This window comes from Rousettus aegyptiacus, unplaced genomic scaffold (assembly GCF_014176215.1).
Source record: "Rousettus aegyptiacus isolate mRouAeg1 unplaced genomic scaffold, mRouAeg1.p scaffold_m13_p_14, whole genome shotgun sequence".
NCBI classification, from domain to species: Eukaryota; Metazoa; Chordata; class Mammalia; order Chiroptera; family Pteropodidae; genus Rousettus; species Rousettus aegyptiacus.
Window position 1 is genome coordinate 33,478,424 of NW_023416289.1, and position 13,363 is coordinate 33,491,786.

Sequence of the window (13,363 nt, forward strand, 5' to 3'; positions counted from 1 at the left end):
TATTTAGATCTGATAGCCACTGTCTCTCTGAGACCCTGCCCCACCCAACCTGCAGACTTCCCGTGGCAAGTATTATTTGCTTGCTGCCAAGCTCGGCTCTGAGTGATTCAGAACAAGGAGTTCACAGCGGGGCGGCCATTGTTGTGAGTGGCCTTTCCAATCATAGCAAAATCGGCCGGCCCTATAAGCTACATTTCAATTTCCAGCAGGCGACCAGAGCTATGAGCTTCATTTTAACGGAAAACATGGGAGAGGGAGAGACATCCTCAGATCTCTCCCCTTGAAACAACACTAAGCTGAACATCTAAAACTCAACAAAAAAAACACCCAAACTGCACACCAGCACGTCTGAGCATGGGATCTGCACATAAGAGCTGCCACAGGTACTTTAAGGCATTATATAAAGCAGGGATCCAAGAGGCTTAGACGCCACCTACTGGAAACCAAAAGAAAAGCACCTTTTTTACAACAGACTACAGACAGACCTTTATATAACACACCTTCTTTCTGGAAAACAGCATAATACACTTCCATTAATGCCCAGGCAGAGAAATACTCCATTAAGCACCATGAACAACCAAGGTGACAAGGCATCTCAGAAAGAAAGAGAAAAATCTCCAGAAAATAGCTTACAGACATAGAAATATGCGACTTAAATGAGAGAATTTAGGATGGTACTTCAGAAAAAACTCAGTGAGATCGAACACAAATCATATCAACAATTTCAGGAATTGAAAAAACAACTAGATGAGCAGAGCAAGGAGACTGAAACCCTCAAAAAGAACCAAATAGAATTTCCAGAGATGAAGAACACACTGCAAGAGTTGACAAATGAAGTAGCAAGCTTAGAAAATAGTTAACCAAATGGAGGAAAGGGTCAGTGATATCAAAGACAGAAATCTAGATATGCATCAGAAGGAAGAAGAAAGAAACTGAAGAATGAAAAATAATGAAAGAGAAGTATAAGAACTAGCTGATGTCATCAGGAGAGGAAACATAAGAATAATAGGAATTACCGAAGGCAAGGAAAAGGAGCAGGGACTAGAAGGTATTTTCAGACAAATAGTGGATGAGAATTTCCCAAATCTAAGGAATGAGCTGGAGCTTGGAATTAAAGAAGTCAACAGAACATACAATTATCTCAACCCAAAAGGGCCTACACCAAGACACATTGTATTAAAGTTATCAAAAATCAATGACAAAGATAAATTTTCAAGGCAGCCAGGGAGAAGAAAACGATAACATATAAAAGTAAACCCATTAGATTATCATCAGACTTCTCAGAACAAACCTTACAAGCCAGAAAGGAATGGAATCAAATATTTAAGCTATTAAACGAAAGGAACTACCAGCCTAGAATAATGTGTCCAGCTAAGCTCTCCTTTCGATATGAAGGAGAAATGAAGACCTTTCCAGACATACAAAAATTCAGGGAATTCTCCAATACAAGACTTGCATTACAGGAAATACTGAAAGGGGTCAGCTCATCTAAAACAAAATCACAAGAACAACAAAAATACATAATTAGGAGTAAAGTGACTATCACACAAATAGAAGCAGAGGTGTGCAACCCTTACTAAGAACAGGGCGTTATAGCTAAAATAATAAGAAATGAATTGTTATAACAAGATAGTAATGAATATTCAGCATAGGGACGAATTGAGACAATAATGACTAACATAGGGACGAATTGAGACAATAATGACTAAAAAAGGGAGGATTCAAAGATCCAAATTTGCAAAGGGGAATGGAGATAAAGCATGTGCAGAAGAAAATGTACGACTGTATATGTGTAACTATCCTTTACATATTTGTAATGGTAACCACACACCAAAGATTCAGAGTTGAAGTATGTAACATAAAACAAGAACAAGAGTCAAAACCCACAAAGCCAACAACAACGAAAAACAAAAACAAAAAACCAGAAACACAAGGACAAAGAAGCAATGGAAACATCGAGCTACTAGAAAGCAAATGATAAAATGGCTATAAGAAGACCTCATATTTCAATAATCACTCTAAATGTAAATGGACTGAATTCACCAATAAAAAGGCACAGAGTTGCAGAATGGATCAAAAAACAAAACCCAACCATATGCTCTCTCCAGGAGACATATCTTAGCTCCAAACACAAATATAGACTCAAAGTAAAAGGATGGAAAATGATATTTCAAGCAAATCGCATTCAGAGAAAAGTGCGAGTAGTGGTACTAATATTGGATGAAATAGACTTCGAAATAAAAAAGGTAAAGAAAGATACTGATGGACACTTCAGAATGATAAAGGGAATCATACACCAGGAAGACATAACAATTATTAATATCTATACTCTCAATCAGGGAGCCCTGAAGTATATAAAGTAATTATTAACAGAAATAAAGGGAGAAACAGACCAAAACATTATTGTATTAGGGGATCTAAATACCCTACTGTTGCGTATAGACAGATCATCCAAACAGAAAATCAATAAGGAAATAACATCCTTAAATGACACATTAGACTAACTGGACATAATTGACATTTACGGGCCTTCCATCTCATTCTTATACATTCTTCTCTAGAGTACATGGAACATTCTCAAGAATTGACCACATACTTGGACACAGAGATAGATTTAACAAATATAAGAGGGTCGAAATCATACCAACCATATTCTCTGATCATACTGCTTTGAAACTAGAGGTCGGCTGCAAAAAGAAAGCAGGAAGAACTGCAAATACATGGGGATTAAACAACATGCTACTGAAGAATAACTGAGTCAGAGAAAAAATAAAAAGGGAGATCAAGAGATGTGAGTGTTAATGATAGTACAACATATCTAAACTTTTGGGACACGGCAAAAGCAGTCATAAGAGGAAAGTTCATATCATTACAGGTCTACCTTCAAAAACAAGAACGAGCCCAAATAAACGACCTAACGCTTCATCTTAAAAAACTAGAAATGGAAGAATAAATGAAGCCTAAAGTCAGCAGAAGGAAAGAAATCATCAAAATCAGAGCAGAAATAAATGAAATTGAAAACAAACAAACAAACAAACAAAAAACAGAAAAAATAAATGCAACAAAGAGCTGGTTCTTTGAAAAGGTTAATAAAATTGACAAACCCCTGGCTAGACTCACTAAAGAAAAAAGGGAAAGTACACAAATAAACAAAATCACAGATGAAAGAGGGGAAATTACGACTGATGTCGCAGAAATAAAAAGGATCATACAAGAATCCAATGAAAAAGTATCTAATACCAAATATAATAATCTAGAAGAAATGGACCAGTACTTGGAAAAACACAACCTTTCTAGACTGAATTAAGAAGAACTGGAAAATTAAATAGATCGATCAGCAGAATGGAAATTGAAACAATCATCAAAAACTTACCAAAAGGTAAAAGTCCAGGACCAGGTAGCTTCACCAGTGAATTCTACCAAACATTCAAAGAAAATTTAATACCTATTCTCCTCAAACTCTTCCAAAAAATTGAGGAGGAGGCAATACTTCTTAATTCATTTTATGAGGCCAATATTACACTAATATCAAAACCTGGTAAAGATAACACAAAAAAAGAAAATTACAGACCAATATCTCTCATAAACACAGATGCAAAAATCCTAATAAGATTTTAGCAAACCAAATACAGCAACATGTTAAAAAGATTATACACCACGATCAAGTGGGCTTCATCCCAGATGCACTGGGATGGTTTAACATATGCATATCAGTTAATGTGTTACACCACATAAAAAATTAAAAAATAAGAACCACATGATCATATCAATAGATGCATAAAAAGGCTTTGATAAGATACAGCATCCATTTATGATCAAAACACTTCACAAAATTGGTATAGAATGAAAGTACCTTAACATAATAAAGGTCATATGTGACAAACCCTCAGGCAACATTATACTGAATGGTGAAAAACTAAAAACCTTCCCTCTAAGATCAGGAACAAGACAAGGCTGTCCACTATCACCACTGTTATTCAATATAACATTGGCAGTCTTAGTGAGTGCAATCAGACAAGAGAAAGATATAAAAGGCAGCCAAATAGGAAACAAAGAGGTCAAACTTTTACTATCTGCGGGTGACATGATTCTCTATAGAGAAAACCCTGAAAACTCCACAAGAACACTACTAGAAACAATAAGCAAATACACTAAAGTTTCTGGATACAAAATCAATGTTCAAAAATCCATAGCATTCCTATACTCTAACAACAAAGAAGTGGAAAAAATAATTCCTTTTGCAATTGCAACAAAAAGAATAAAATACCTAGAAGTAAAGTCAACGAAACATGTGAAAGACCTTTATACTGAAAACTACAAAACTCTATTAAGAGAAATCAAAGAAGATACAAAGAAATGGAAAGATATTTCATGTTCTTGGATTGGAAGAATCAACATAGTTAAAATGACCATATTACCTAAAGCATTATACAGATTTAATGCAATCCCCATCAAAATCCCATTGGCACTTTTTAAAGAAATAGAACAAAAGATCATCAGATTTGTATGGAAGCATAAAAGACCCCGAATTTTCAAACTCGTGTGAAGAAAAAAGAACGAGGCTGGAGGCATCACTCTGCCCAACTTCAAATTATACTACAAAGCGGCAGTAATCAAAATGGCATGGTTTTGGTAGCAAAACAGACACATGGACCAGTAGAACAGAATTGAGAGTCTAGAAGTAAATCTATTCCTTACTGTCTTGGAAATTTTGAGCTTTGCTAATTTGAAGATCTTTTTCCCCAGAGAGAATGCATCTACTGGGGATATAGCAATGGAGCCATTGAATTGGAAGATAAGATTACCATCCGGACTTTTTAGGCCCATTATATCACTGAATCAACAGGCAAGAAATAAAACACTGGGGGTGGGGATAATCTGCTGGAGTCATGGATCCCAATTGCCAAAATGAAGTTGGGCTGCTTCTACACAATAGAGGCAAGAAGACTATGTGTGGATCCCAGGGTGTTCTCTGGGGTCATTTCTTGGTACTTCTATGACCAAAAATAATGTTTAATGGGAAATTACAGCAACCAAAGAAAGCAACATGATTGAGAGTTAGGACTTTGGGAATGAAGGTTGGGTTCGTGTATTGTAGGCCTAAAATTTTATGTGTTGTTGACTTAATATCTTTGGGCCTCACAGGCCCTAAAAGCCTAATGTTTTTGAGTTTCCTGCTTTCGAACAGATATGCCTCCCAATCCAGAGGAGAAGCCTTCCCACCTAATTAATTTCCCTATCAGCCAGACCACCTGAACCACCCAATCCTCAACTTAATGGATTTCACTTCTCTGCCAGTGAAATTATTTAAACAAGCCAATGACATCCTCCCATAGGAACTAGGGGGCACCTCACCCTCTGCCTCCCATAGTTACTGCTTGTTCACTCTATTCCTAAGTGTAACCCCATTGGACACTGCATGGCATTCCAGGTACCTCCTCTGGGGCTAAGAGAATGTTTAATTAATGAACTTCTGTTTGAGTTCATCTGTTTAGGTTGGGTGTCCTGTTTTTAGCCATCTTGTATTATTTAGGGTGAAGGAGCCCTCCCTTACCAATGCAGTGAGTAGGAGGCAATCAAAACAAACAGATCACCAGGTAAAGAAGAATCTAGAGGATCAGAAGTTATGGCTGAGTGTGGAAATAAAGAATGGGTTATGAAAAAAGGAAGCCATAGATGTCAGTTATGACCCATTACAAAACTGAGGGTTTTGTGGTGTTACATATTTTCTTTTTGCTTATGATATGTTTATTTGTATATACTATTTTTTTTCTTTCTTTGTTCATTTTTATTTTATGCACAAGTTCTCAGAAGTTGTTTTACATTTTGGCCTTTTACTAATATTCAGTCAGACTGTGACTGAATTTGAGGAATAATACAGCCACTGATGAATGCAATGACTCTTGAATCTGCATATCTCCTCATTTGGAGTAAATGGTGAGAACTCCCTCATTTGTAAGAATAGCTATATCTTTTTAGGTAGTAAGATAAAGAAAATGGATATGAGCCCATTTAAAAATATTTTTCTTTTGCCTGCTGGAATGACGTTAAGTTTTGTCAATAGAGGTTGATGAAGAGACATTGCAGAATATAAAAAGCTTTTGCTGCATGGTCTTGGTATCTTAGATTACCAGGTTCCTACAGTGTGTTTGGCTTTCCCAATGCCAAGTTCCTGAAGAATGGGCAGTTTCTCTAGCACCAGGGTCGTACAACATTCTTGGATTCTCAATGAACCAGGGTCGTGCAACGCATGGCAGCCAGCAGCACCCTATGGCTAACAGCTTCTCTCAGTGTCTTTTTTGAGTAGTTTTGTAGCAAAATGCTTTAGAATACTTCCCCTTAAACAATTTTTCTTGGCACACTAAAGATGACTTTTCAAAGGGCAAGATTCTAAAGGGTAGATTTCCAGCAAGATCCACTAGTACAGCACCACAGTGACTTCTCTTTCAGCGAGCCATAGATCTAACAAGCCTGGATCTCAGTCCTGGGAGGGCCTTTTCATGGGGTCCTCTATATCATCCCTAGTGGAGCTGTAAAACATGGATGGCCCCACAGAGTTGCCTAAATTGGGACAATGGGGCTGGAATCCCGAGCATCAACAGTCACGGAATATAAGCTGTTCCTGGGAAGGGATATTACATGGAAATCTTTCTTCAGCTGAAAGCATGCACTGAGAAGAACTCAGCTTCAAAGCATCACTAGCCAATGCTCTAATCAAATCAAGGATTGAATGCCTTGGTTTTGAAACAGTGATCCAAACAGCATATGACATCATCCTACAGACATATCAACAGGTAGTTGTGTTGTATGTCCATGTATCTTTAATTTTTTATAAGAATATAATTACAGAAAATATTTTGGGACATCATTTTCATTGAGTTGTATTCATTTGATAAAAACATATTTTAAATAATCTTTATTATAAAGTCTTGCATTTATTTTCATAATGCAGCTCAAGAAAGTCTGCTGAATCAACATTTTTTTCTCAACATTCCCACTAGTTATGCTTCCAGATTTAGCAGTTGAGCTTGAACACATCTCTTTAGTTCATTAATCTTTTTTCCTCTAATAATGAAACCATCCATTGTAAGGTTAATTCACATTAGTTCAAGTAAGATGTAGAGTTTGATTTTTTAAAAGTCTCATTTGATAATGTCTTTTATAAAAATTCACTGAAAGTCTGTAATGAAAATATGTTGAAAATTTGTGTTGCCAACAGCAGATTAAATTCTCTTGCTTTTCACTTCATAAATAAGTAGAAGTGCCAATATGAAAGTAAACTCAGAACTTTGCCTAAAGGGGTGAACATTTCTGCAAATTTCCAAAACCTTATTACAAGTCATCATTATTTCCTTCCCTTCCTTCTTATACCCAGGAAGAGTTGTGAAACTTCTGGTCAAAAATAAAGTGTAGATAAGAATAAAGTGCAGTGCAAAGAGCATCCAATAGTGGAAAGAATAGTCTTTTAAACAAATAGTGTTAGGACTATTGAATATCCACACACAAACAAATTAAGTTGGACCCTCCCTCACATCAATATCAAAATTAACTCGAAATAGAGCTAAAACTATGCAACTTTGAAGAAAACATAGAAGGAAATCTTTGTGATCTTGGATTAGGCTATGGTTTCTTAGATATGACACCAAAAGCACAAAAACAACAACAAACTATATATTTTGGATTTCATTAAAATATAAACTTGTACATAAAAAGACACTATCAAGAAAGTGAAAGGACAACCCACAAAATGGAAGCAAACATGTCAAATCATATGTTGGATAAGGGCCTAGTATACAGAATATATAAAGAACGCTTACAACTCAAAATAAAAGACAATAAAAAGGCACATAAGCAAATTAAAAATGGGCAGAGAAAGCCAGACTATCCTAAGAAGTTAAGTGGGAGCGGCATGGAACTGCAGGGAATCCTCAAACCCTGAGCTAGTGGAATAGAGGTCCATTGGGTCAGCGAGCTAATATTTTTAAAATGGCCACACCAAACAAGACACCTCCTGGTGCTGACTCTAAGAAGTTGGAAAGGACTGGAACAGCACAGAAAATTGGGTCACAAGCTCTTTGGTCACTCTCATCTTGCAAACCAGGATTTGGAGTAGATCAATTACAAGATGAAAATCTAGAAACTTACTGTCAATCAGATGTCTCCCAACCTTATTTGGTGAACATCCAATTCAGAAAAATAACTGTGAAGATATTATGCATTTATGCAGATTACAAATCTGATGAAAGTTATACTCCAAGCAAGATCTCAGTCAGAGTAGGAAATAATTTCCACAACCTTCAAGAAATTCAGCAAGACATTACAGGGCCAGTGAGCACTCTGAGCAGCCAGAGGGGCCCCATCAAGCCCCTTCCCTGGGAACCACACAGTCTCTCAGCATCAACCTGCCATGGCTTTGAACTGTGTCTCAACTTGAATTGGTGGAACCAAATGGCTGGATTCATGTTCCCTTAACTGATAATCATAAAAAGCCAACTCACACATTCATAATACAGACTTCTGTTCTAGCCAATCACCAGAATGGAAGAGACACCCACATGAGACATATTAAAAATATATACACTAGTGGAAGAGAACTCCATTGGTAAATTTCCTAGATGTACAACTATTGATTTCATGATGTATTGTTCAATAAGGTGGCTTGAAAACAGAACCAAAGTTCATTAAACACATCTTTGTTTTCTCTTGTCAGTAAATGTATCTGGTATCTTTATTGAAAAAGCATCAGTTAATTTACAATTTTTGTATTCATTGAAAAATTATCTTGTGGATTTAATAAAATTGAGTCATATAATAAAGGTTCCTTTTCTTGACATATAATAAAGCTTCCATCTTTTATATTACTAAAAAAAATAGGCAGAGAATTTGAATAGATATTTCTTTTCTTTGACATATAATAAAGCTTCCATCTTTTATATTACTAAAAAAAATAGGCAGAGAATTTGAATAGATATTTCTTTTCTTTGACATATAATAAAGCTTCCATCTTTTATATTACTAAAAAAATAGGCAGAGAATTTGAATAGATATTTCTCCAAAGAGTAAAATTATTTAATTAAAAATTAAATAAAAAATAGTAATTTATGAAAATCTAGTTCTAATTAATACCAAATTAACTTCTGTAGCATACACAAACTTTGCTCATATTAGCTCCACACCTTACGCTGCTATTGTTACAAACTACACTTTATATAGTCCTCCTATCAACATAGATTTATAATTATTGCTTTATACAGTTATCTTTTAAATCAGGTAAAAAAGTTACAAACACAAAATATATTAATACTTTTTAAAAATATTTATTTTTGTTGTTATCTTTACCAGTGTTCTTTACTTCTTCACTTTTATGTTAGTTACTGTCTAATGTTTTTTCATTTTAGCCTGAAGCATTTCTTTTGCTTTTCTCATAGGCCAGGTCTGCCAGCAATGATCTCTTGGTTTTTGTTTATCTAGAAATATCTTAATTTCTCCTTCAGTTTTGAAGGATATTCTTGGCAGATATAGAATTCTTGGTTGAGTTTTTTCTTTCATCCTACTGCTTTTTTTTTTTTAACTTTCATGGTTTCTGAGAAATCAGATATAAAAAATCTTATTGAAGCTTGCTTGTATATAATGAGATACTTATCTCTTGCTTACAAGATTCTCACTTTGTCTTTGGCTATATATACTAAAGACTTATCTGTCTTGCAATTTTGTAATAGCTAATATTCAAAATGCTGCCAGGATTTTGTAAATTAGGTTTATATTTCTGATAGTGTGTGCTTTTAAGCATTTCTGATGCTTTTCCAAGAGAATGTGTACTAAAGGCAGGGTTTCCATTTTTATTTATATATTTTGAAAAGAGAGTACAAATTTGGTTTTCTTTAGCTTTTTCCTTGTTTTATTTTGCATTTTGAAAACATATGAAATGTATTTAATTCCACACTATCATTTGTGAGCACATAAATAGGACTTGAGATGTATTTTTCATGTTTGCTACCCAAAGCTATTCCAAAAACAACAGATCATTATCTTTTAACAATATAATAATTATAAGTATTATCAAATAATATAATGTATACAATATATGATATAACATATTATAATGTGATACTATAATACTATAATAATATAATTACTCATTAAGTAATAACTTTCTGAAAATTTGTCCAACCAAATACCCTTCAGCCTTGGCCATTGTATCAGTTTTCTATTGCTACTGTTAACAAATTACCAGAACAGTGACTTGAAACAATACAAATTTATTCTCTTACAGTTTTGGAGATAAAAATCCAAAATCAGTTTTGTCAGGCTAAAGTCAAAATTTTGGCAGGACTATTTCCTTCTGGAGGCTCAAAGGAAGGGAAGAATCTATTTCCTTATCCTTTCCAGCTTCCAGCAGCCTCCTGCATTCCTTGGCTCGTGACTCCTTGAACCGTTCCCATCTCTTGCTTCCATTGTCACATCTCCTAATACTCTCATTTTCTGCCTCCTTCTTATAGAAACCCTTGTGAATACATTGGGCCCACCTGGATAATCCAGGATGATCATTCTGTCTCAAGACCCTTAATTAGAATCTTTGTCATATAAGATTCTAGGGATTAAGATGTGGGAAGCCATTATTCAGCTGACCACAGACAGTAATTTTGGTATGATGCTCTTTATAACTTTCATTGAGCATGAATGAAATCAGGTCTGGCATAGGCACTGACTAGTTTTAAAAGACTTGAGGACTATTTTGGCTTTTAAGCAACTTTAGTTTTTGTTTTTCCCATGTTTATTAATATGTGGCTTGTTATTTCTGCCTGTCTGAAGTATCTTATTAGGCTAATAACCCTCATGTGCTTTCAGATGTTAGTTCTGCTACTTGCTTGCTTCAGCCATCCAAATCTGTTTCTTCATTTGTAAAATGGAACCGTTACTACATCTCCATGCAATGTGTATGAGGGAGGGAGAAAAGGATGATTTCCACCAGATATGGTATAAGGGGAAAGGGATGCAGGTCTGTGTGGGTATCAGAAGGGGTAGACAGGTGTCAGAGAGTGAAGACTGAGGGTGCACATAGCCAGGTGAGTCTGGGACCCTCTTCTTTGTCCTTCCCCAGCTGTCTCAAGACCCTGACCATCCTTAGGAGGGAGTCTGAGCCCTCTGGATTTCAATGGCTCTACACTCATGTTCCCTGAGGGTGAATGTGTTTGTTTACCATGGCTCAGGACTCTGGACACCTAATTAATGGAGGGTGAAGCATTGTGCAGGAAAATCTTCTGTCTTTCCTGGTACTTTTTGCCTCTCCCCCAGACTTTTTTTCTTCAGATTATTATTTCTGTAAAGCCAATTAAGCCAATAATATTTTTAAACTGTGAGAACCACTTTTATTTCAATTAAAGTAGGAAAATGACCATGTAAATTGATGACCTTAACACTATCTTAGGAAGTCTACTACTGGATCTTTTGTCAGGTGAAACACATATAAAATCATGATTAATTTTCACACTGAACATTATCTGAATAATATTTCAACGTGGTTTTATAATTAAAAGGGATCTAATGGATCCTTTATTTTTAAAAAGTAATCTATTATGTTTATTAGCACTGTAATAGTTCTTTACCTTGGGTGTCTGAAGCTAGAAGAACAATCATTACCCTATATCTTGATGTTATTTTTGTGGTTGCAAAGCATTCTTCTCTCACATTTCAGATGAGATCACAGAGTGACCTTGTCCCTCCTTCCTTTCATCATATCACAGAAAATAATGTATTGTGAGGATGGACTGCAAGTGGCTTAGGTAGTTCCAGCAGGAGGGCTAAGAGATGGAGCCAGTTACTTCAGCAGGGTATGAATCCAAAGTTGAAGGGAAGGGAAGTGGGCTGAGTGCTGGGTTAGGGAGCTTGGCCTCTATTTATTGAGGGAAGACTATTGATACTACATGTTTATGTTTGGGTTTTAGAACCAGCTCTCTGATGGCAAGTAAGAGATGATGAGGGATGAATTAAGGCAATATTAAAAATTATAACAATGATAAAGAATACTTATTATACAAATACTAACAAGTTAATAACAAATACAAATGAGTCATTTATAAATCAAGTATTAATGAATACGGCTATTAAATAACTTGGTAATGGGAATAGTAATAACTGTAATTGCAACCTCCCCTTCCAATTCTGATCTCCTTCACCTTGCCCTTTTTTCACTTTAGTGCATACCATCTTCTAACACACTACAAAATTTACTCATTATGTTAGTCTCTCTTCCCCTACTGGAATACAACCTCCATGAAGGTCGGGCATTTTGTGTGTTTTGTTCACTGTTGTATCCCCAGTGTCTAGAAGAGTGCCTGGCATACAGTACAGGCTCAATAAATATTGTTGAACTGAGTTGAAATAAATGTACTCAACTCTATGTTTCAAAATGGCACATTCTAAACAAATTATATTATTTATATCCTCGCAACAAAGCTACTGCCTAGATGCAAATTATGAAATGAGTTCAAGGTCACACAGCAAGCAAAATAGCAGCACTTGGCTTTAAACTCAGGAATTCTGGCTAAAGGGCCTATTACACTAAGTACCGCTCTTATGGTACTCAATAAAGGGGTATGTGTGTTCTAGAAATGTCTTAGTGGTAGAATCAAACTAGATTTCAAAATTATCAGGGATAGGGAGGCCAAGGATAATCCCTGAGTGTTTAGCTTGGGGAACTGGGTGAGCAATGGGGCTATTTGTTGAGATAGGACAGAGTTAGAAGAACTGATTAATGGGACTATGAATAGCTCAGTTTAGATATGTCTACAATTATTTAAGTAACTTTGAATTATTATGTAATAGCAAACTTTCTGAGTTTAGGCTATGTGATTGGAATCTCTGCTAAGTGCTTTACATTACGTTTTCATAACTCCATGAGGCACTATTATGAGCCCCAAACTAAAGCTTAGGGAGGCTAGGTTATCATCATCTAGCTAGTGATGAGTCTAGATCTGATTCAAAGCTACTATTTTAAAAGTGGAAGATTAAGAGTGATGTCAGAAATATGGTGGAGAGATGTCTCTAAATCTCTCCTCTTGGAACAACAATAAGCTAAACATCTAAAAAAAAACCAAACAAACAAAAAACCCCCATCCGAACTGCACACCAGTACTCTGAGTGTGGGATCTGCCCATAAGAGCTACTACAGGTAAGACCCCAAGGAACTGGGTGGTAGACTGGGAGAAACAAAGAAGCTGCATCTCACAGCTGGAGCTCCCTGCAGGAAGAGGGTTTGGAGAAAAGGTGTGGGTGTTTCCCTGAACAGCCCTACCTGGGAGCGCTGTGAGTGCCACATGGCCAGCGGCAGTGCCCAGGCATCAGGGCAGAAAGCAGAGGAGTG

General features: G+C 36.0%; 1 protein-coding gene across 1 annotated transcript; it reads left to right on the top strand.

Moving 5' to 3' along the window:
* The first annotated feature begins 7,986 nt into the window (after positions 1-7,986).
* LOC107497622 (anaphase-promoting complex subunit 10-like) lies at positions 7,987-8,472 on the top strand. The gene has a single exon (XM_036232674.1). The coding sequence runs from the start codon at positions 7,987-7,989 to the stop codon at positions 8,470-8,472; it is 486 nt and encodes a 161-aa protein (XP_036088567.1).
* The last annotated feature ends 4,891 nt before the right edge of the window (positions 8,473-13,363 follow it).

Bases quoted from the DNA above. Each gene is read 5' to 3' on its own strand.
- LOC107497622 (XM_036232674.1), top strand. From the start codon at position 7,987: ATGGCCACACCAAACAAGACACCTCCTGGTGCTGACTCTAAGAAGTTG.